Source organism: Dendropsophus ebraccatus, chromosome 10 (genome assembly GCF_027789765.1).
Source record: "Dendropsophus ebraccatus isolate aDenEbr1 chromosome 10, aDenEbr1.pat, whole genome shotgun sequence".
Lineage (NCBI taxonomy): Eukaryota > Metazoa > Chordata > Amphibia > Anura > Hylidae > Dendropsophus > Dendropsophus ebraccatus.
In genome coordinates this window covers 10,681,769-10,706,840 of record NC_091463.1, presented here as the reverse complement: position 1 = coordinate 10,706,840, position 25,072 = coordinate 10,681,769, and the positions used below count along the sequence as shown (strand labels likewise).

The 25,072-nt window shown below is 44.4% G+C and overlaps 1 protein-coding gene across 9 annotated transcripts in view; it reads right to left on the bottom strand.

Annotated features, from left to right (window-relative positions):
* Positions 1 to 3,344: 3,344 nt before the first annotated feature.
* Positions 3,345 to 25,072, bottom strand: part of LOC138766173 (metabotropic glutamate receptor 6-like) — a 73,683-nt gene continuing 51,955 nt past the window's right edge. For 7 of the 9 annotated variants that reach the window (XR_011358692.1, XR_011358694.1, XR_011358690.1 and 4 more), the window contains 6 exons: positions 24,459 to 24,613; positions 23,944 to 24,084; positions 20,793 to 20,993; positions 20,150 to 20,289; positions 18,517 to 19,875; positions 4,296 to 4,643 (listed from right to left, as the gene is read on the bottom strand). Coding sequence is in view for 1 of the 9 variants with exons in the window: in XM_069943561.1 (XP_069799662.1) it covers positions 18,389 to 18,640; positions 18,940 to 19,875; positions 20,150 to 20,289; positions 20,793 to 20,993; positions 23,944 to 24,084; positions 24,459 to 24,613 (1,825 nt within the window). In the remaining 8 variants the exon portion in view is untranslated. Of the gene's footprint in view, positions 3,697 to 4,295; positions 4,644 to 16,507; positions 19,876 to 20,149; positions 20,290 to 20,792; positions 20,994 to 23,943; positions 24,085 to 24,458; positions 24,614 to 25,072 lie in introns of those variants that run through there. The other 2 variants (XR_011358693.1, XM_069943561.1) reach the window with 2 other exon arrangements.

The following is a 25,072-nucleotide window of genomic DNA, read 5'->3' as shown; positions in this document are numbered from 1 at the left end:
ACTAGACGAACGTCATAGCCCAGACTGGAGAGAAGTTTCATTGAGGCTAGTTGCTGCACAGCAGGATAGGCCTGAGAGCTAAGACCTGGGAAAACGTGTTGTGGGTTCTGGCACATATAGGGGCAGACCATAGGGTCGGCGGTTGGGGGCATGACAGCCGCCTTATATGCTCCACACAGTTAATAGACACCATCAGTGGACCCCTATTTGGCTGATCACAAACGGCATTTGACTCTGAGCATCTGTCAGCTGATCATCCCGTGTGATGTGACATCACTGTATAGGGTGGAAGTTACTAGCTAATCGCAGGTACCCTTTTAAAAGCGGTGACTCAGGCTTCCATGTTAACATGCACCAGATGGACGTCCAGATTATTAATTGCCTGAACTCTGCTCAGATATTTTGCTAGGACAGTAAAATGTAGTTAAATGTTCCTGCAGGTCAGACTATAATTAGATAATAACTGGAGTCTACACTAATGGCTAAATCATGGTGCTACTCATTATGGAAAGTAATGCCTCCATCTACTGAGGGATAGAGGGACAACTTAAAGGACGTGTATCGCCTACATTTTCTTTTACGGATGAGAACCAGACAGATTCTTTGTTGTTGTTTTTTTTCATTTTCATTTTATTTTTGTACATTGTTATGGGGGCTGCCATATTGCCTGAGCTATTTTTAACAGCATTTAGTGATGTGCTTTACAGCAATCCTTCAGGATAAAAAGGAAAATAGACCTTTATAGTAAAGGGCCACTTTATAGAGTAAGTGTACAGCAGCTCTGTGTACCCCATATAGCTGAAATCAGACTCCAGGCTGTGGTGTCCTGCTCTGTATGCTGAATGGTGATTCTATCCATAAGCATGGAGGACCACATGACCATGCCCCACCCTCTGTATTCTCCATCGGCATATGCAGGCTCAGTGGAGGATACGGAGGGAGGGGCGTAGTCACATTCTCCTCCATCATATGGACAGAATCACCATTCAGCATACAGACCAGGAGGGGTGCCTGATATCACAGTCACATAGGGAGGTAATGTCAGTAAATGCAGTTCGTATAGAGGCCGTTTGGCCACAATAATACAGGAGCGGACTTACTTGCAGCTGCAGGAGTCTTGTAGCTTGGAGCTGAGGCAATAGGTGTGTAAGCAGACTGTGATGGGCACTGCCCTACCTCCAACTTTTATGTTCTGCCATGGCGTCCCTGTTATAAGAGAAGGACTAAGACCCCTTTCACACGTCTGTTTATTCTGCCCACCTTTGCATACAGAATAAGGACCTATTCAATTCTATGGCCCATGTAGGTGTTAGGGGAACATATTGGGGCCGCGATCAGTGCCAGAAAAAAAAACGGACCAATCATTATGTGGCCCGTATTTGTGGTACGGATACACCCAACAAATAAATGGCTCAGTGCAAATATTAGACACATTTTTTAGGGGGTACAATATCAAAATAATGGACATTTGCTGTGAGCGCTCCTGCTAACAGATGAGCACAAGTTGTTAGAAAAGTTAGTGTCCATTTAAAAGGAACCACGGTTAGAGGGGCATTATGTAGGGTCTGTTTATAAGGCCCTTGGTGTACTCCTTTCCCTTGCAGCCTCGACATGTTAACTCTACAGCAACCTCCTGTTTATGAGGCTGATCTGAGGCTATCTGTATCTGAGTCATTTTGTACAATAAAAAAAAACTAATTTTCTCCTTTTTTTATGCGTTTAAATCATACAGGAATATTACAGGCCCAGCTCATTCATCTAAATCATAACTAATAAGAACACTCATTAATAAGTCATTACCCTGCAAATGTTCACACCTGATTTTACCGCCGAGACACAAAAGGTGCACGAACGTCATTTAAATGTGCAAAATGTACTGTTTTGATGGCTTTCTCTGACGATTTAATGGCTGTGCGCAGAATTCATGTATCTGAATCCCACATAGAGATTATTTATGAGACTACAGATCTGAACAGTTTCTTAAAGGAGAAGTCCAGTGAAAAATTTTATTAAAGTATTGTATTGCCCCCCAAAAGTTACATACATCACCAATGTACACTTACTACTGCATCAAGGCTTCACTTCCTGGATAACATGGTGATGTAACTTCCTGGATAACATGGTGATGTCACTTCCTGGATAACATGGTGATGTCACTTCCTGGATAACATGGTGATGTAACTTCCTGGATAACATGGTGATGTCACTTCCTGGATAACATGGTGGTGTCACTTCCTGGATGACATGGTGATATCACTTCCTAAATAACATGGTGATGTTACTTCCTGGATAACATGGTGATGTCACTTCCTGGATAACATGGTGATGTCACGACCTGACTCCCAGAGCTGTGCGGGCTGTGGCTGCTGGAGAGGATGATGGCAGGGGGATGCTCAGTGTCCCTCCAGTGCCCTGTGTCCCTCAGTGTCCCCCTGCCATCATCCTCTCCAGAAGCCACAGCCCACACAGCTCTGGGAGTCAGGTCGTGACATCACCATGTTATTCAGGAAGTGACATCACCATGTTATCCAAGAAGTGACATCACCATGTTATCCAGGAAGTGACATCACCATGTTATCCAGGAAGTGACATCACCATGTTATCCAGGAAGTGACATCACCATGTTATCCAGGAAGTGAGGCCTTCATGCAGTAGTAAGTGCAGGGAAAAAAACACTTTATAAGCATTTCCCGTAATAGGTGTATATTAATGATTTGTATAACTTTTGGGTGGCAATGCAAATAAACATTTTTGCTGGATTTCTCCTTTTAAAGGGGTGTTAAATGTAAATTAAAAGTGCTTAGGTCTGCATAAGATACAAGTATGCTCTTTATATGAAGAACTATCTAAAAACTTATATGAAGAATGACTTACTTTTTACTAGGTTTGTTGATGGCTAAAGGTCTGGGATGCCATTTATCATGAGACACCCCACATAATGCATTGGACTGACTTGTCTTCCTCAGCTGAATGAAGGCCTATTCTCAGGAAATCCACCAATTATTACACATGGACACTTCTTTCTTCACATCACTGTGGTATATCTAAAGGGAACAGCATTTCAATTTCTTTGAGGTGATAATAACATTCATTGATGTATGGATCCAAGGTGTCATTGCAAAGTCACATAGAGACCAAACATATATACTACAGCCTAACTCCCTTCCATACATAACATGCCACTTATGTGACAGGAAAGCCAAGAGCCCCTCATGCATAGGACACACGTGGGCCTGTGATCTTCTTTGCTATGTCGCTATATTATCATGTAACATCACAAGACACACAAGAAGAAAGTATGTTTATTTATCACTGGGAGATCATTTCCAGTAGAAAAAGCCCCTCTACTAGCGGTAATCTACTGCCTGGCATCCGTTTCATAAGGGGCTAGAGATTATATAGTTTAAATAAGAACCAATGGGTAACTTTATAACCTAGAAAAAAGGTAAGGAAGAGTCATGGAGTGGGAAGAAGGTTAAGGGAGTATTCGTGTCCCAACTGCCGAAGCCACGGGTTATGATGCACAGGAATAACCTGACCTTTGGCCTTAAAGGAGCTGCAGTACCCAATGACATCCTGCAGGGGCACTGCACATTGGTTTATTGTTGCATATTTTTGTGCTTGTATTGTGGACGTCCTGTTCTGATGACCGAAAGTGACAGCAATCAGGCTGGGTCTTCAGGCCAGGACTTGCGTCTGTAGTATAGATGCAAATAAAGCACATATAATGCCTAATGTACATAATTTGTGTTCACTGTTTAAAAGGAAAAAATATATATTTTTAGGTGTCTTGCAGAGTGAGAAGGTGGTCTATACAGCCAGTGGTTGGGGAACAGTGCTTTCAAGTGATATTGTCACCCCCTGGAAATCTCAATTTTTCCTTTATGACCTGTTCTGTGTTTATAGTCTGTTCCTGGCTTTGGCTTCAATAATCTGTCAGATATCTGTCTGTTTAAACTGCACCCTAAGGGGGGGGGGGGGGGTGGCCATATCACTTTAAAAGCTGGTTAGAAAACCTATGGAACCTATAATCATTATGATGGTTGTCACTGAGATTCCTTGGAAACTGATAACTAAAGAAACTGATGTCTCAGCAGCTTATTCAGTATCAACCTGTGAATTTCTGAGCGGCGATACTATTTGCATTCATTTTGCACATGATATCTGCCAGGAAATGCGTGTACACGATTCTGTGCGGTATTCGTGCAAGTGAAGGATAAAGTAATTTAATGCATTTTGTTCAAACAGAAAGGAAGATGTAAGATTCTGAGGGGGGGGGGGGGGGGGGGGGGGTGTTAGCGACACTACAAGGGAAGTTGACAGGTGAAGGGTATGAGAGGGAGGCTGGCTGGGAAAATATCAAGTGGTGCCGTGCATAGATTTATCAGGAGAGGCTTAATTGCTGTGCACAGCTCTGTCAAGATGAGCCGTGTTAAGTAATACTGCGCAGAGCTCTCGCTGGAGTGTTTTCGAGGTTCATTTGCGTTCTGCCACCTTGACAAGCGTTCCTGAGGGATCCCCGTCTGCTTTTATGTACCTGGATGAGCTGACGTACAGGTCCTGTAGTGTAGCCCCGGTGAATCCTGTGCTACTGATTTCAAGTGCAAAACAGCATAGAAGAAGGTGTGTGACCCGTCATTTACCTGTGGGCACATAAAGAAGTGGAGCGTTACTTCATTAAACTGGCGTCACCTCCCAGCCTTATCTGTGCTGCAGTCCTGGACTGAGCCGTAAAAAAACTAGCTTCTCATTTCATTTATTCTGGCTGAAATATTTATTCCAGAGCACGAAGGGCTGGAACCGCTTTCCCACTATTCCCTTACCCACATGTAAGCAGGACAGGGACCAACTTGGTGCAGCTTTGGCAGTACGGAAACTAACAGTTGCTAGGCAACTGGATAGAGAGCGGAATGCGGAATAGAAATCTTATCACACTCCCAAAGAGCGGAATAAAACTGATTCTGCTCTTTATAAAAAAAATTATATAAATATATATATATATATATATATATATATATATATATATATATATACTGAAGCCCAAGCCTGGATTTTAATGACTGAGGTCTATGGTGTATGAGAACATGTTATACATTTATGTATCTATGGTGCTCGGTGAATGCTAAACTGGTGGATGCAATTTTCCTTATTGAATGATGAACAGGGGCCCAGAAAACAATACCCTGAAGTCCTCTGTGCTGCCTAACATTCTTTCCATATGCTCACCATGAATATGCCTGAATAGAGAGTCAGTTCCTGTTCTGTCAGACTAAGCTATATTACCAGGACAGCCATTCATCTGAATGGTCACATCATACTACATTTCCCTGCAGCTATATGGGATATGTCTGGATGTGGCAAAATCGGCTATTCGCTGAGGGTGCTGAGAAAGGGACCCTGGGAGATCAGCTGATCGTCTTAGGTGCCACATTCTTAAAGGGGTTAAAGACAATCCCTCTGAGCAGAATCTTGTGTGGCGTAAGGGCTACATCTGCAGGGCTGTGTAGTCGGAGTTGTGGAGTCGGAGTTAGTTTTGGCTGGAGTCGAAGTCGGAAAAAAATGTACCGACTCCGACTCCAGCTTTAAAAAAAATCTTTTAAAAATTTACAATTGAGTTTTGATATGAATTTTATGAGCAACATTCTAATAGGACACTGGCCCTATTACATAAGGGTGGTCGGAGAATATATCAGTAATAGGACACTGGCCCATTACATAAGGGTGGTCGGGGAAAAGTAGTTAGCCATTATTTGGCAGTTTGTTTCTGAGCTGGAAGAGTCCATCGTGTGGGGGGAGATCTGTGCTGGTCTCTTCCTGGATGCTGGATGACTGTATATGAGCAGCAGTTTAATATGTCTTCTCCTATATTACACAGGATATCTTCATAAGTAGTGTAGCAGTAACCTCTGTCCTCAGTGTGGTGTTTCCTCTCTGGGAGAAGATTGTGTGTTTTTCTTCAGTGTTCTATGGCAGCAACTGTGTGTGTGTGTGCTATGGCTGCAGCAGGCTGTGTGTGTGTGTGTGTGTGTGTGTGTATGTATGTGCTATGGCTGCAGCAGGCTGTGTGTGTATGCTGTGGCTGCAGCAGGCTGTGTGTGTGTGTGTGTATGTATGTATGTATGTGTGCTATGGCTGCAGCAGGCTGTGTGTGTATGCTATGGCTGTAGCAAGCTGTGTGTGTGTATGCTATGGCTGCAGCAGGCTGTGTGTGTGTGCTATGTCTGCAGCAGACTGTGTATATGTGTGTGTGTGCGTGTGTGTGCTATTGCTTGCCCCCACAGCGACCCTCAACATCACTATGTGTGATCCCTCTCTATCAGTATGGCTGACCCCTCTGTATCACAGGGATTTGACAGTGTTAGCAGTGTTTCTTTGTGTATGGTGAATATTTAGTTAGAAACATAGAAGACTGTAAGCAGGAAAAACCACCTGCTCCATCTAGTCTAGTTCTGAGTTGTTCAGAACATGGAGGCTGGAGACTGACTGAATCCTCTGCACACACAGGACAATCTGCTTTATATACAGTATTCCTTTATTCACTCAGAAGTTGCACCAGGATCATGTAGGACATTAGGGAGAAGCTGCTGAGCCAGTGTGATAAATAACTCCCCTGGTATATGACTGGCCATTTATAAAGTAGCAGGAGTCGGAGTCGGTCCTGATAAAATTCAGGAGTCGGTCCCCTGGGGTTCACACAGGCAGAGAAGCTCCTAGGATCTCCTGATCTGGATAAGGTCCTGACGCTTAGTTACTTAATGCTGAGCCCAGAAGACTCGTCCCCTTTCCAGAAGGCGTATGAGAGATGGGTGGTAGATATCCCTTCCCTGGGCGATCAGCAGTGGAAAGAGATGGTGCATACCTACTATCCCACAGTGGTCAGTGCTAGAGACCGGTTGATCCAGTTCCGCTTTCTGATGCGTACATACTACACTCCGGAGAGATTCAGAAAAATGGGGGTGTCCTCCTCAGATACCTGTTTCAAGTGTATGTCTGATGTTGGTACCTTCATGCATGCTGTGTGGTCGTGCCCCAAAATCCAATCCTTTTGGCGTTCTGTCTTGCAATTCCTATCCGATCATTTTGACTTCCCTTTTGTTTGTACCCCCTCCATGTGCCTGCTAGGTCTTATCAATGGAATCACATGCAATAAACACTATAGGATATTCATCAGATTTCTCCTGTTCTGTGCTAAAAAGGTAATAGCTATGGAGTGGAAGTGTACTGATACCCCCTCCTTGGCTCACTGGAAACAATTAGTTAATAAATATGTCCCGTTGTACGAAGCCCTTTATGAGCATCGCAAATGCCCCAAAAAATGTAAAAAAATTTGGATTCACTGGCTTATGCTTGATGTCACGGCGGATGTGTAAGCCTTTGTGCTGGCTCTTTGGTTGGGGGGGGGAGGGTGTGGCGCTAGCTGGATGTCTGTGCTTGGTTGTATGGGTTGTTTGTCATGTCCTGTTCCTGGGGGGTCGGGTACTTCTGCTTCGAGGTGGCCCTGTTTGTATGTGCTACAATATAGCTGATAATGTCTACCGCTGTGATAATGCATTTTGATCAACCCTGCAACATTTGGTCCATGTGGTTGTGCATTGGTTTGCTCTACAGGAGGCGGATTGTGCTCGACCTCTCTTGTGCATGGTTTTGTTTTTTTTTGTCTTTTCTGTCTGTCTGTGAAAAACGTTAAATAAATTCTTTTAAAAAAAAAAAATTCAGGAGTCGGAGTCGGTCCTGATAAAATTCAGGAGTCTGAGTTGGAGCTGTGGCTTACCGACTCCACAGCCCTGTAACTTCTGTATACTATTCATATACTTGGCAATTTTACAGAATGGACAACAGTGGGATTCTGAAAATATTGGACACACCTCACCCTATAGTACTTGAATCACAAATTGTTCATACGACTGCTGTTCATACCCTGCAGCACAAACCACACCAAACCCTCTAAACCATAACTTGCAAGCCGCCAAATGGTGCAAAACTACAATACCCATCATGCCTGGACAACCAAAGCTAAAACTTTGGCTGTCCAGGCATGATGGGAATTGTAGTTTTGCAACAGCTGGAGGGTAACAGTTTGATACCCATTTTCCATCAAATACAGACCAGATCCTCTTAAATACCGGCCACACCCTGGACTTTATACAGGCCCCAGGCTAGTCCCCTTTTTATACTGAACCTAGTCAAGCCCGTTATACCGACCCCTGCTTATCATACAAACAGTATGCCACCTAAGGGTAGTATTACACAAAACGATAATCGGCCCTATCAGGCACCTTCTGCTGAGGAGTATTATGTGTAAAGGCCCTATTACACAGCGCTTTCAGCGCTTGTTTGCTCCTCGTTCTGCACTCGCTGCCGTTGCCATTCCATGCAACAGCAGTGAGCGGGTGAGTCTGGAAGGGGGCCCCAGGGAGCTGCGGGGGGGTGGGGCTGCCCGGGTGATCCGGGGAGCCCAGAGGGGATAGCAGCGGTCTGCTGCCGCCGCTCCTATTCTATGGTGCGATGGCAGCAGATCGCTGCTATAACAGTCGGTTGTTTTTCAACATGCATGAAAAACAAGCGACCCCACGGTCAGCTGACATGAACGATGTCAGCTGATCTTCGTCCTCTATTCCACGGGACGGTTATCGGCCGTAACGGACAATAATCATTCTGTGGAATAGGGCCTTAAGGGTCCTATTACACGGAACGATAATCAGCCGAATCGGCCCTATCCGGCCGATTATTGTTCCGTGTAATAAACACAACGATCAGCCGATGACAATGATCCTATAATTGTCGGGCACCAACCACGTATTGCTACGTGTATTAGCAGTGTGCGGCTGGCGGCTGACGATTTGCAAAGTGCATACATTACCTATCCTGGTCCAGGGCTCCTCCTGCGCTGCTTCTCCTCGGGTCCCGCGTGCTGCCAATCACTGGCCGTGACCGCCCTGGACAGGTAATGTATGCAGTAATGTAAGCCAGGGCTGCAAACCCTGTCCATGCAGCTCTTGTTAAACGATTATCGGGCCGTGTAATAGTCTCAGTAAACAGTTTACAGGTATTATCGGGCCCCCATCGGGTCATGTAATAGTACCCTTACTCCCAAACCCCCCACCTACAGCAACCCCCTGCCCCGGTGACAGACGCTCTTTGTTTACAGGTCCCAGACCGCCACTGTTGACAGACCCCAGAGCAGATACCAAACTACTTCTTTATCAGACTAGACGTTTAGCTACTCACCGCTCCCAGATCCCGTGCTTCCCTCCATATAGTCTGTGCAGCACCTGGGAGATCGCCTCTTTTTTTTTTCTTGAGGCCCTTAGACATTTCAGGAGAGTTGGCAACTTGGCAATATGGTGTCTAACATTTCGCCAGCTACTTGTTATAAAAGGTTGGTTTTAAACACTCGGGCAGGGTCTATATAACATCTACCATCACTGACCAAGGGCAAATAAATGAAAGGGAAAGGACACAGATGAGTGTGGTAAGAGAGCCTCGGAGGGTCACATTCAGCTGACAAGAGGGGACTTGTTATGGCGTCATTCACACAACCAGAGGTTAGACAATCCCATGTGGACTCAAAACTTCTACATGTTACCTGCACTAATACTTACAGGACCACTAAGAATGGCTTCTAGATAGATGTCATATTGTCCCCTGTGATCTGTCGGTGCCAGGGGTATCCTGCTGTAATATTACCTACTGTATATACCTGTAACTTTGCTGATCGCTACAGCCTCAGGAACTGAAGCCCCAAGGATCACCATATGAAGGCTCTAGGCGTCTGAGTATTGCGGCCCATTGGGGTCTCTGTTATATTGTTATATGTCAGTGATTACATCTATGCATTTGTTTATTTATAATGTAACATTTTATATTATTTACAAAACTAAACATTGACAGACGCTTCCTCCTTTCATGACTGTATGGATAGTATAAGGATAAAGAATTATACATGGGGTACTTTACATATGTAATATACATTGTAAAATAAAAGAGTATGCTTTGTACACCACACAAAGCTTATCCCTTAGGGCACAGCCATACAGTACTGTCTATAGGATTCACACTACCGTCCGAACCCGAATGCTCGGCATTTGACTCCCGTGGCTACAGAAGTTGGATGCAGCTCTAGGGAGTCCTGAAAACATGGCTATGGCCTACGACGGCCTATGGCTATGTTCACACGGCGTGAGAGACCGGCCGTTCCGTGGTCTCCCGAATCATCCCGGCCGGTACTTCAGTACCGGCCGGATGATCTGTCCTGATGCAGAGCTCTGATGCGGGTGCATCAGCGTGCGCCCGCATCAGAGCTTCCCATAGCACACAGTGAAGAGAGCAGCCAGAGCGGCTCGCTTCAGGCTATGTTCACACTACATAACATAATGGCCGTTATTTTCACCGGCCGGACTTTTGCGACAAAACTACGAATTACGTAGAATTACGATCGTACGAGCTAGTCGTGAGACTACAGCCGTTGCTTAATTTTGCTTCCTAGCATGTTTATAAACGGGATGAAACAGGTCATTTACTTTAAATACTGCGCCCAGCCCGAGAAACCACTCTGAAATTTTTTTACATCAAAATCAAGTTTAATTTGACAGATATAATTTTTCACGGGGCCGTATAAACAACGGCCGTTATCTGATACGTAGTGTGAATTGTGTGAACTGACAGGATTTCCTACAGCCGCAATTCATTGAATTGCGGCCGCAGAAAACTGACATGTCAGTTATTTGTAGCCCCGTGCGGGATCCCGGCCAGAGCGGATACGATGTGTATACGCTCCAGCCGGGATCCCATAGCTGAATAGGCTATGTTGAACTCCGTACAAATTACGTCCATTGTTACTGATGGCAACAACGGCCGTACGTATACGTAGTGTGAACATAGCCTATGGCTGTATCCATGCTTTACAGGGCTCCCTAAAGCCGCATCCAACTTTTCCAGAGAGCAGGAGTCACATGCAGAGACGTCAGAATTGGACAAATCCCAGCATTTGGCAGGTTCTCTGATCACAAACATTTGACCCCCTTCAGCACACCCCACAACTAATACACTCAACACACCAGCCCCCCTAAATCACATACATACCGGCCTCCTAAAAAAATATAAACCATACACTAGCACAACCCTTTATACAGACCACAGTATACAAACTTCAATCCAGACCCCCACAAGTTATAAAGAAATATTCTACTATACTCCCTAAGCTAATACTCAAACTCAAACTGGGCCCCTACATAAATACCCCACCCCCACCCAACCAATGTACGTAGAACACCAGGACGATGTCTGTGGCAGTGCCTGGGAACTGAGGAAGAACAGAACCAGGAGATGAGCATGTCGGGGGCCCTGGAGATTTTCCAGCTCCTCTGACACATCCCCACAACATTTTGGGGGAGTAGACAAGTATGATCATGCCTCATCCCATGAGGACTAGGTTCTGTATAACACAGTGTACAAGCTTTTCCTACTACAGTACCTTTTTTTAAACCATTATATTTCTCAAATACTCAACATTTTGACTTTTTATGTGTTTTTGAGAAAGCTAAGTGCTAAAGCCACAACTAAAGCTTCAATTTGCCATTAATATTAATACTCAAGGTCCAGTTGTACAGTTTTAAGGACAACTCTGGCCGATTTTTTGTAAAGGTGTCGGGGAGGCTGAAAGAAATAACATGCTTTCACCTCCCCGGCTCCAGCGCTCTTTCTGACTGTTGTATGTAAGGACCATTTATTTTATATACAAAGTAATATAACTTTTTTTAAAACAATGTACAGTATTAGCGAAAAAATATATAAACATTTCTTTTTAAATCTCCGGAGTAGCCCTTTAACAAAGGGCCCTATTCCACTGGACGATTATCGTTCAGATTATCGTTAAATCGTTCGAATCTAAACGATAATCGTTCGGTTGAAATGCAGTTAACGATTAACGACCGAACGAGAAATCGTTGATCGCTTTAAAAGACCTGGACCTATTTTTATCGTTGCTCGTTCGCAAATCGTTCGCGTTGAATAAGACATCGTTCGGTCGTTCGCAATAGATACGAATGCAATAGCGAATAAATAGCGAAGAAAAAACGATCGCAATTACGATCATAAGTAACGATTATCGTTCAATGGAAATGAGTGAACGTTTTCAGGTCTTTCGCAATAGTGGTCGTTTGAGATCGTTAATCGTTAATGATATGCAAACGATAATCGTTTGGTGGAATAGGGCCCTTAGCCTCACTGGGTGATGAATGTCCTGTACAATGTTGATGGGATTACCGCTGACACCATGCAGCCAATGGCGCCGCCTCATGCAGGTGCGGAAATGCTGCAGATTTACTGTGAGGATTTTACCCTCCCTAAAGATTTCAATGGTGAAATCTGTGACTACAATCCCCGGTTAGTATCAGTCAGGAAGATGTCCCCCTACGTGCAGATGAGATTTTATGAATGACTTTTCCACTGTGGATTTGCCTTGTGAATTTCCACAGGACAAATCGGCAGCAAATCCTCCTAGTTGTCCATCTCTTCTAATGAATGTCACTCCCAGAAACAAATAGGGCTAAATAGTATCCTTGGTATCAGTGTGGCAGAAGAGGACAACTCAATGACTTTGTGGGAAAAGCTTTTTAACAAGGACGACACGAGCTGACAGAACATATTCATTACATCGTAAGACCAAATATTTTCCAATGCTGAGTAAAGTGCCTTGTGAAATAGACCATGAAAATGTACAATGAAGACGAGCAGCTTTGTTCCGATGCATATTCCTATTACAATTTCCTAAGTGACCCTTTTAGTACCGTGCGATGTAAGAAATAGTGTGACTGCCTGGGTCTACGTCTCCATACAGAACACACAAGATCCCCTCCTAGGTCATTGATGTCCGACGGGCTGCCCTACGGCCAAATGCAGCTTTATAAAGGCTGTTTGTTTAGTTTTCCTGAGGATATGTATGCATTTTTTATGGGATAAACCCACAAGTGTACATATCCTAGAGGGTTTGCAAGAAAAGCCTGACAGATCCCCAAGTCGCTGCTTAGGACAATCACTTTTCAGTATTTCTCATCTTATTCCTACAATTGACCATTAATTATCCAAAGACAGGCTACAAAAAAGGCTTAAAGGGGTAGTCCGGAGAATTTAAAAAAATCATTTGGTGTCAGAAAGTTAAACAGATTTTAAATTACCTCTAAGTCTTCCAGTACTTATCGGCTGCTGTATGTCCCGCAGTAAGGTATGTACTCTTTCCAGTCTGACACAGATCTCTCTGCTGCCACCTCTGTCCATGTCAGGAACTACCCAGATCAGTAGCAAATCCCAATAGCAAACCTCCCCTGCGCTGGACAGTTCCTGACATAGAAAGAGGTGGCAGCAGAGAGCACTGTGTCAGACTGGAAATAATACACCACTTCCTGCAGGACATACTGTGGTATCCCACCACTGGTGTTTTTCTCTTGTGCACCTGTCCTAAAGTTCTCACTCAGGGTAAAGTGGTGGATGAAGTACTTTGGTTTCCCCACCACTGTTTGTATTTATTTCTATGCACAGCTGAAGCTGAAAGGTTAATTGTATCTTAATTGTCTGTACTATGCGTTTTGTGCTGACCACTCCTAGGTGCTCTTTCTATCCTATCCTCTTTTTACTCTCTCTACACACACTCTGCCCCACCACTCACAGGAGGGTTTGGCTAGTACCCCTGTAGGAGGAGTTAAATTGGTGGAGGAAGTGAGTCAGCCTTTACTTAGTTTTCAGTGAGAGAGCACACAACAAAAACCAAGTAACTGCAGAAGTTAAGCCAGGGCCTCCCCTGACAGGGACCAAAGACAGATGCAGAGAAAGATTTTTTCTATACAAACCACTATTTCTACTATGCAGTGCTAAGCTACTTTAAGCAGAGAGCAGTCACTTAGGAACCTCTTGAAAACATGCATGGCAGACTCCTGAACCAAGAGACGCTGACCCCAGTAGGACAAAGCTACCAGAGTAAAAGGTCTATGTATCCTGCTGCACAGCGCAGGTCGACTGGGAAGTCTTGGGCACCTACTACACCCAGATAACTGACGACTGGGGCTCATGCTACCCACCTAGGACAGGTTCTAAAGGCGGTCAGACTTAGTCTAAACGTGAGTCCGAGTATCACTTATTTACTTCTATATATATATACTTCAGTTCCAGCAGAGTACAGGATCTACATTGAGCAAGGGCTTCTCTGGCAACTCCTCTCCTCTTCACCTCTACAAAGCACTACTACTTCTACCAAAGCTCTGACTTTCTTCAAGCACCTACTCCTAAAAGCACTAAGTCTACTTTATTGTCAGCATCCAAGTTTGTCAAGATTTGCACTGTGTAGCGTGTACTGTCCATTTGCAAAGTTATACAGTAAATTGTTCTATTTTTGTAGAACACACACACCAATATCCACCTTGGGTTATCTTTTCCCTTCCCTGTGGATGGCGGTACCAACATCCCAGGTGGGTCAACTACCACTCCAGGCAAGTGACAAGTGCCCAAGGGACCCGCAACAAGCCCCCACTGGCTTACAGCTAACATCTGCCACTGGCGTTTTTGCCAAAAAAAAAATGTCAGGGCGTTTTTGTTGGTGTTTTTTCCAAGGCAGTATGAAGGCAGCCTAAAGGTCTTTCCCTGACCAGGATCATTTCATCTGCAGAGCGAGGGAGGGGATAGAGGCCGTCAGCTATATGGGTGGCTACACTAAAGGCCTTTTATATGAACCGATTATCATTAGATAAATTATTAAATTGTTCGAATTTGAGCGATGATCTTCTAGTGCAAACATGGGAACGGTCAAACGAGGACTGGGAAATCTTTTGTATGTCGTTTATCACATCTTTTGATTTGATCTCAAAGTTATGGTTAATCGTTTGCAAATGTTTCGGAATAACACTCCTTGTTCGGTCTTAAAGCCCTATTACACTAAACGATTATCGGCTGTATTTGGCTGATATTCGTCTGGTGTAAAAGAAGACAACGATAAGCCGACATGAACGATGTAAAGGAGCGGTGGCAGCAAACCGCTGCTATCCTCTATGGGCTGCCCGGATGATTCAGTGATCACCCGGGCAGCACCCCCGCCCCTCTCCGAAATGGATGCCAGTGGCAGATTAAGCGTACCATGGGCCCTCGGGCTATTCACAGAACTTGTCTCCACATGCCATATCTATAGTTGACCTTAGGCACCGCACTTTCCCAAAAACTCCCACTAAAGAGACCCACAATGTAAATTCCCCCAATAGTGCCCCCACAAATAGTTATTTCCACAAAAGTGCCACCACACACAGTCAATTCCCCTAACAGCGCCCCCAAACACAGTTAATTCCTATAATAGTGCCCCCACACAGTTAATTCCTATAATAATGCCCCCACACAGTTAATTCCCCCAATAGCGGCCCCCCACACACAGTTAATTCCCCTAATTAGCGCCCCCACACACAGTTAATTCCCCTAATTAGCGCCCACACACACAGCTAATTCCCCAATAAGGCCCCCTCAAACATCCCCCCCACCGGGAGAATGAGCTTAACTTACCTTTCCTGGCTCCCACGATGGGGCTCCTGTGGTTGCAGGAAGCGGCAGCACAAGTGATAACGTCACCATGCTTTCTAAGCCGGGACGCAATTCATAAACTTCTAGGCCACAGGCTTAAAACTGCCTCATGCCTAAAAGATTATAATATGGGTGTACGGACCGCCCATAATATAATCTGCTGCAACCTCCTGTGGGCCAGCTTAAGGAAATCAAATGATTTCCTTGGCAGGCCAAAAATCCTGGCACTGTGGGCAAGAGTTTGACATGCCTTGTCTAGATGAAAGAAGGAAAAGAAGAGACATAATTGAAACCTTTAAATATCTTAAAGGCTTAAAGGAAACCAATCACGTTGAAAATGCCTATTAAGCTCAGGAAATGTGCTGATAAATCACCCAGCATACTTCCCATACATGTCCCTATATTCTCCGTCCCTATAAAGTAAAACTTGTAAACTTACTTTTACAAATTGGTGAGCCGTATGTTAATAATCCCCATCTGGGCGGTGGGCAGTTTGAAGGTAGTCACGTCCTCTGGCCGGTTCGGCGATGTAATCACACCCCTGTGGGCAAACTCCAGTGAAGCTGTGACATCATCCAGAGGCGTGCCATATCGCACAGCGTCGCACTGATGTTCTTATCACGTCCCACATGCACAGTACAGAGAGTATCGTTCTGTGTCATCCCCTTTAGATGACATCACAGATTCACTGGAGTTTGAATAACACCCCTCATGCCCAAAGGGGTGTGATTATATCGCCGAACCACCCAGGGGAAGTGACTACCTTCAAACAACCCACCGCCCAGATGACTTGGGGGTCATTAACATACGGCTTGTCAATCTGTAAAAGTAAGTTTACAAGTTTTACTTTGCAGGGACAGAGAATATAGGAAAATGTATGGGAAATGTGCTGAGCGATTTATCAGCACATTTCCCGAGCTTAAAGGGCATTTTTAACGTGATTGGTTCCCTTTAAATAATACTCCAGAGGGAAGTGTTACTGATATAGAACTAAACACAAAAACAAGGGGGCACAATCTGACGTTAGTTGGGGATAAAATCACAAAATATTATTTTACTGAAAGAGTAGTAGATGCTTTGGACAAACTTTGGTAAGTAAAGAGGTAAATCTGCAATAGGTGAATGTAAACCTGCCTGGGATAAACTTATATCTATCATAAAACAAAAAGAAAAAGTAACATATAAAGAGGCAGACTAGATGGACCAGTGGTCTTTTTCTACCAATAATCATTTGTTTCTATGTTTCCTATTCTTCTCTAAACATGCTGATATATGGCATTTCTGTGTGTGAATGATGGCCTACAATGTCTCCTTATTAGCCTTGTTATGTTCTACAACCAAAAAAATCAGAATTTAGCAATCAACTTTTACAGCCAGACCATATAGAACTGTCTTTAAAGCTGGCCATACACTTTGATAGCTGTTGTCCAAATGCTTGTTTAGTCAGCAGCTATTTCCCCATTTACTGTATATGCTTGAGCAGATTGGCTGTGTGTGCATGCATATTCAAAGGGGAGAGAGACTAATACGCCAAAAATAAGCTGTCCCTTATGTGTATAGGCACCTTAAAGGGGTTATCCAGTGTTAGAAAAACATTACCACTCCTGTCTACAGTTTAAGGCTATGTTAACACAACGTTTCTTGTGTACTAATCACGGCCATTGTTGCTGATTTGCAACAACGGCCGTGATTAATACAAAAGATATATTGCATAAAAGTCAGAGGGAGTCCCAGACAGAGTGTAGACACATAAGTATACATTCTGGCAGGTATTGCAACCGAAAAACTGACATTCATTGAATAACGGCTGCACAGACCTGTCAGGTTACACAATGGAGACTGCGGCTCCGGCCGCTATCTCCATTGTGTGCAATGGAGGATTGTGATACAGGCGTACATAGATGCACCCGCATCCATATTCAATAGAAATTAAGTTTCTCCAAGCCGGTACTGCAGTACCGGCCAGGATAAGCCTTACTAACACCGGCCGTTCTGTCACATGGCCGGGTCACAGAACAGCCGGTGTCATTACGATGTGTTTTGCAAGTAAGCTACATTTACTTCCATGAAACTCAGTTTCAAAACTTGCATCCAAACTGGAGACAAGAGACGTGCTGTCTCTGGAAGAGAGTGCTCATTTTTTTTTAACGCTGGATAACCCCTTTATGGGTGCTTTCACACATCCAGGATACACAGATGACATACAGTGCATATGCTTTGTATATCTGGGACTAAACTCCACTCTACTATTAATTTACTATAACAGTTAAAACACTGCACCGTGTCGGATCCGCAGTGCACTGCTCCAGCCAATCCGAAGCTCCCTGTATCACTGTAATGAATTTTGATGCAGGCAGTCCAATAAGAGTGGAAGAGTTCAGTCCGTGATATACATCAAGCATATGGACAGACGTGTGAACGCAGCCTATTGTTACGTAGCATTACTCTATAGAATGAACAGCATATACTCTATGATCTATTGTAAAATGTCTCTGTTTCAGAATAATCATAAATGTAAAGATGAGATGGGAATGTGTTATACAGTCAAGGAGGTGGCCATCTGCTGCCACACCCCATCCCGCTGTGTTAGATTGACAAGTCTTGCCCTGTATGGGAAAGAAACACATATATTGCTATATACATACTCACATGCATTTTTTTAAAACAGGAAAAGAAAAAAAAGGGGGGGGGGATTTATAGGAAAAAACACCACAAACTACCTGAAAAACGCCACACCTAGAGCATGCTGCATTTGATAAAGAGGCAACTGAATAACATGCCATGCAATCAGAAGTGCCGACAGTACTGGCAGACGAGGTCACATTCGTACACACCTTTACCCTTTGCTCTCAGGTAGGCTTTTTTCAGGAGGTTTGCTTTCTCCATTCTGGCGCTCAGTGTTTTTCTGAGACAGACGAGTGGACATAGTTGCTGCAGTTGCCACAGCTTTGAAGCTTCGCTTACGTTTCTGCACATTCTGCTCGGGATGGAACAGGATGATATAAACCTTGGGCACGTAGAGCATTCCCAGCGAGACGGATGCGCTCAAACTCATCGACACCGTCAACGTGGTGGTCTGGATATAGATCTATGTGAATGGGTTAAAATAAGAAAGTCAACTCCATTATTGAACACTGGATGGTGACTGGGTGTGATGATGATTCCAGCCAATGGATTTCAACGAGACACGGATGAATTATGGATATTCTGGTTTTAGCCTCCAAAAACAATGCAGATGAAAATGAAGAACACTGAAGAATGACTTCTGCACTGATTACAAGGGGTATGGGATGTGGCGTATGCATGGTCATGTGACATGAGATTTTGACTAAGATGAAGTCAGTCAGTAGATGAAAACCATATAAATGGCCAAGCAGAGCAATTCACCTTCTCAGCAGACTGTGCAGTGCCAAAGAAGATGGGAACAAAAGCCAACCACACAATACAAGTGGTATACATAGTAAAACCAATAGGTTTCGCCTCATTGAAGTTTTCAGGTACCCCACGAGCCTTCACTGCATATACAGTACAGGTGACCATCAGTAGGATTGAGTACATTAGACAGCTAACAAGGGACAAATCAGACATGTCACATTTCAATACCCCCCTGGCTTGTTCAGGGTTGTTTGTCCTCTGCTCTTCATAGTCAATTACACTATGTGGGGGCAAGACTGCCAACCACACCGCTGTTCCCACCAGCTGCACAGATATAAGACTGAAAGTGATGACCAACTGGGATGCAGGACTGATGAAACGGGGAGGAGTCACTGAGCGTTTTCCTTGTTCAAAGATGCGGTAGATCCTGTTGGTCTTGGTCAGAAGAGCAGCATATGAAATACACATGCCTAGACCCAAGAAGAGCCGCCGAAGGGCACAAACGGTTATGCCAGGCTCTGCCATCATCAGGAAGGTAATTGCATACATTAAGAAGATTCCTGTTAGCAAAACATAACTTAATTCACGTCCAGATGCCCTGACAATTGGAGTGTCATTAAAACGTATTAGAGTTCCAACCACAAACAGGGTACTGAGTATGCCCAAAATAGCTAAAAAAAGTGGCAAAACTGCCCAAGCAGAATGCCACTCAAGCTTGACAATTGGCGTTGGGCGGCAGGCAGTGCGGTTCAAATTTGGCCTCATGTCAAAGGGACAAGCTTGGCAATTGAAATCATCCAGCTGGAATTGGTATCCATCACACAGCTCACAATGCCAGCAGCATGGCACGCCCTTCACCATCTTTTTCCGTTCTCCTGGTTGACAGGGAAGGCTACAGACAGATGATGGAATGTCTGACTGCCCACCATACCACTGCATCTCTTCAATCTGTAAAATTAAAAAAAATCATACTTATGTAATCCCAATGATTATATGGTGTCAATATAAAACAAAATCCTGGTACTTAATACCCATCTGTTGCCGTAATACCCTGGAACCCAGACCATCAGGCTAGCCACTGAGCCACTGTATTACCCATACATCACATATGTAACATTTCTAGAAATATATATATTGGATACACACATATTACACAGAACCGCTCTTGTTCTTGAAAATATAGGTTTTGCATTTCCATTGACAGCTGTAAAACTGCACTCACATTGAGCCGCAAATACTCCGTCCACTGTCCGATCACTCTGTATGATGGAGCAGAAGTATTTGTCATCTGATACTGGAAGATGTCATAGCGCCCTGGTGCATCCCCATTTTCATTGAACATGACAGGTGTTCCAGCACTTCCTATGCACAGAAGAAAGAGGATATACAGGATCAATGTACTTCTCTAGAAAGAGGACATACTACTATATACACATAAAAAAGTATAGGTGAATGTCATTGTAACTCTGCCCTGTGTGACTAGCATACTCTTGTTCATACCAATTAGCAGAAATAACACTCTATAAAACATCTGTCAAACAAGTAAAAAGGTGGCCAGGAAGCCACTTGCCCTCTGGGTCACTCCTGAGCTTACAAATAATGGCTGGAAAGCTGAGGTTGCCAGGAGCTTCCTCAGTGCTAATAACCCACCAAATACTATAAGGTCAGGAACACAATGTTAGCCATGATCTAATGTCTTCTCATTAGAGTCTTATGTTGCAATTATGGAGCTGCAGCTACAGTATCCTGGATTGATAACTTCTGATTACTCTTCCCCATGAGTCATACATTGCTAGCTCCACACTCACACACAGCCATGGACCAAATGGGAATACAAGTACAATGAATGATTGACTGGTTCTTGCCATTAAAATTAACTCTGCGGATGTACTGTAAGAGTAGCCGTCCATCCATAGGGTCCATCCTGTCACAAACCCCGAGGCTTCCAGCACAAAGGTCAATGTGCATATTGTGTAAGGCATAAGCCATGGCATATACAGCATCGATGACAAACTGAACTTTTCCCTCTTGTTCATAAATTGAGTCTCTTCCAATCCTTTCCTCTCCTAAAGTAAAAAAAAAAAATAGTAATTAGAATAGTCGGGCCTAATTCACAACTAATTCACATTCAAAAACAGCATCACTCAGTGGAGGTTGATGATGACAGCACACCTTCCCGAGGATTAGTAAAAGAAATGTGGCAATGTACTTTTTCTATAAATGGCCCCCTTCTTTCCCTACCGGATGGACTACTAGTTGTGATTGCGGCCACATTGGCCATGATGCAGCAGGACAACAAGACAACCTTTGACCGCACATCCCGCAACGCAGTCAAACTCGTCTTGTGCCCCTCCTGCAGAATGTAATAAACTAGTGTCAGGTCCTGAGCTCCAACATGTGAATATACACAGTAAACTCTGTTGTGACCATTGCAGAAAGACAACAACATGAAATTAGGCTGCATTTGGATGTCTGTGATATACGGTCCATAAGCTGTCTGTATGGCCTTATTCACACGTTCCGTAATTTACGGATCCGTATTTCCGGATCCGAGTTAGTGCACATTGAAGTCTATTGGGCTATTCACACGATCAGTAGCAGAAATGGATGAAAATCAATCCGTAAAAAAAAAGGACATGTCCTAGTGCGGACCGGGTGCGGACCCATTTTTTTTTGCGGATCCTCTCATTGAAATCAATTGGTTACGGATTGTTTACAGATTGTAACATGTTGGCATCCGTATTTCCGCAAAAAAATCCGGATGAAGTGCATTGAAAAGCAATGAGTAGTAAAAAAATGGAATTACGGAAATACGGATGGAATACGGATGGAATACGGATGGAATACGGATGTCCAATCCGCAATTTCTCACGGGTTGTTTCAGGACCAGAAAAAAATACTGAACGTGTGCATAAGGCCTTAATCACAGACTGAACTCTTGAACTTTTATGGAACTCTCTGGCATCATAATTTATTAAGGGAGCTCCTTAACAGCTACATTTGTTTTGCTTCTGAACTGACACGTCTGTCAATACAGGGGCAGAGAGCTTTAACTGTTTTGGAGCTCCGTAAGAGTTCAAGAGTTCAGCCTGTGATATACAGTCAGCTTATAGACCTTATATCACAGACTTGTGAATGCAGCCTGAGGGTCCTTGTAGACACGAAGATTTGTTGGCCGTGGGGGCTGAAAACGAGCACCGATCAGCTTGATGCTCCTTTACAGTCCAGGGCACGACAAAACGAGGGGCCCAGGTTGCACGACTGATCCTTGTATAGTTTTTGCAGCCTGAGAAACTGACAGCGCAGATATCTATATATTGACTAGTGATGAGCGAATACGATTCGATCGAGATGGTATCCAAACTAATATTGCGGTATTCGAAAGATTCAAATTCAAACGAGTAGTGTGACGAATACGTGGGAAATATTCGAAAGCCCTCCCATCACACTTGGTGCTTTTTTTAATCCAATCACCATGCAGGGAGGCCGTGAGGGACCCTGGGAGTACGCATGCAGCGCGAAAACGGCTTCTACCCTCATTGGATGGCTGAACCACATGACCTCGAATATTTAATAATTGATATACGCCTCTCGACCACAGATGCACTTTCAACCTAACCAGGGAGAGATCTTCGAGCAGGGAGATAGTTTTTAGTAGCGTTTTGGTTAGGCAGGATTACTACTGAACCCAAAAGTCCTTTTCAGGGCTAAGATCCAGCGAAAAAGGTCATCTTTGAATCCAAAGCACTTCTCAGTGCTAAGACATAGATGATATAACAGCAGCATCAGCAGCTGTATTCATTCCAGTACCCTGTGTGTACAAGTGACTTATAGTGACCCTGGTTTAGCCCACTAAGGGCACGTAAACGTTATACATATTGTGCCAGTAAAAGGCAAGTGATGCCTATTGTGCCAGTTGCCCAGTAAAAGGCATGTGATACCTATAGTGCCAGTTGCCTAATCTATGCTCTGCTGCGGCCTAGCATTCGTACAGCGTAATGCTTGATATGCGCGAATAAAGTGACGCTCTACGGACGCACATTGGAATCATGTATGTAATGCTGCGCACGAAATAAGAAGGAAATGTGTGAACATTGCCGTAAACATTCGTAAAGCGTTCGCAAATATTTTTCTTTCGCAACTGCGGAGAGTGGCATTATACTGCGATTTTGGGGTGTTAGGTGCACCCAGGCATGCTCCCCCTGATGTCACAGTGTCATTCCGGAGGTGTTGGCATCATTTAGGGAGGTTTCATGGGGGACTTGGTGACCTCCAAGTGGTTGAATTTGGATTTCCAAGTGCCTCAAATTTTTTTCCCATACATTATAAATTATAAATGTATCGAATATTTGTTCAAATAGTCGAATATCGGTGCCTATTCGATTCGAATTCTCAAAAGCTGAATATTTCACAACTCGCTCATCTCTAATATTGACTTCTGGGAAATGTATATGTCTGTGCTGTTGGCTTTCAGATCACAAGCGGTTCATACTTATCAGCCAAGCTGCTTGTGATCCAACATGTGGCTTCTCCAGTCTTCCGTCCGCTGGCTGTCTCTTTAGGCTATGCTTCCTGCGGAAGAGGAGGAGGCATTCTGAAGTTACAGCGAGGCCAGAAGACTGGAGAAGCCTGATGCCAGATCACTAGCAGCGTGGTAAGTATAGACTGTTAGTGATTTGGAAACTCACCGCACTGATATATACATATCTCAGAACCTGTGATCTGTGCTGTCAGTTTCTCTTTATTGACTGAACAAACCCCTGTTTACACAGGAAGATGTGCAGCCAATTAAAGCAGGTTCTAAACAGACAATCAGACGATAATCAAGCTGATCGGTCTTCAGCTGATCGCTGTCACTTTTACACGGACCAATTATCGGTCCCAGGAGTGTTTCTAGCGATGCTCCTGGCCGATAATGAGCCAATGTAAAAGGCCCTTGAGGCTTCGGTATTCCAGAGAGTGTGTTTACTGCTATTAGATACCTATCATCTGTCTTAGCAGAGAATATTACTATACCGGTGCATTTTCTCCTGGCTTCCTCTGGTTGAGCAGCAGATCGGGTCAATTTGCATTTAAAATCATCTTCCCAAAATTCTGCAAACCATATGTTGCGCCGATTGTTTTCCAGTGTCCGGCTGCTAAAATACTGATCAAATCCTGAAACAAGAAATAAGTGAGGTCAGGAGCAAACAATAAAAAAGAGAAAAAAAAGTGTAAAAGTCACCCCACAAAAACATCAGTAACTTACCATTAGGGATGGTCCGAACCTGCCGAGGTTCGGGTTTGTACGAACCTGAACTCTCGGCAATGATTCCCGCTGTCTTCTACCTCCGTGGAGAGGGTGGATACAGCCGGAGGACCGCCTGGAAAACTGGGATACAGCCTATGGCTATGGCTGTATCCTAGTTTTCCAGGCGGTCCTCCGGCTGTATCCACCCACTGCACGGAGTGGGCAGACAGCGGAAATCATTGCCGAGAGCTCAGGTTGATACGAACCCGAACCTCGGCAGGTTCGGACCATCCCTACTTACCATCAATAGACGCTCTTTTAGGCAGAATAGTAACTGCACCTTCAGCTACTTCTTCTAGACCCAGAACAGGAGATGTCTTGGATCCCCAGCTGTCTGAACCCACCCACAAAAAATGGCCTGTCTGATTGGCTCGGTGGGCTGCTTCTAAGACGCGCCTAGGGGAAGAGAAGAAATGATCAGTCAGATGATCGATTAAAGGCAAAGAGAAGCAGGTATGAGACATAGAATTGGATGCAGTCCTGCTCAGTGGTAGATTATAAGGTATCTGTACAGTAATCAATCCTCTGTTTTAACATTGCCTCATATGTACACACATTGGGGGGGATTTAGGTCCCGCCCCTTTTCCTCAGCAGGATTCACTAAGAGGCACACGCCTTTTAGTGAATCCGGTCGTGCGCCCGAACCTGCGCCCGGCGTACTAAATCTGCAAATGCTCCCAGCAGGTGTAGATTTGTATCATGATGTACTCCTGCCAGCAGACGTAAATCATGACAAATGAGGTGCGGGAGGAGGCCGTGCCTCCTCCCCGCCTTGTCACACCCCTCAAGCTCCCCCAGCCCGCCCATCAAGCGAGCGGGGCATAAGGCAGGCATATGCCAGTGAGAAGGGGCGAA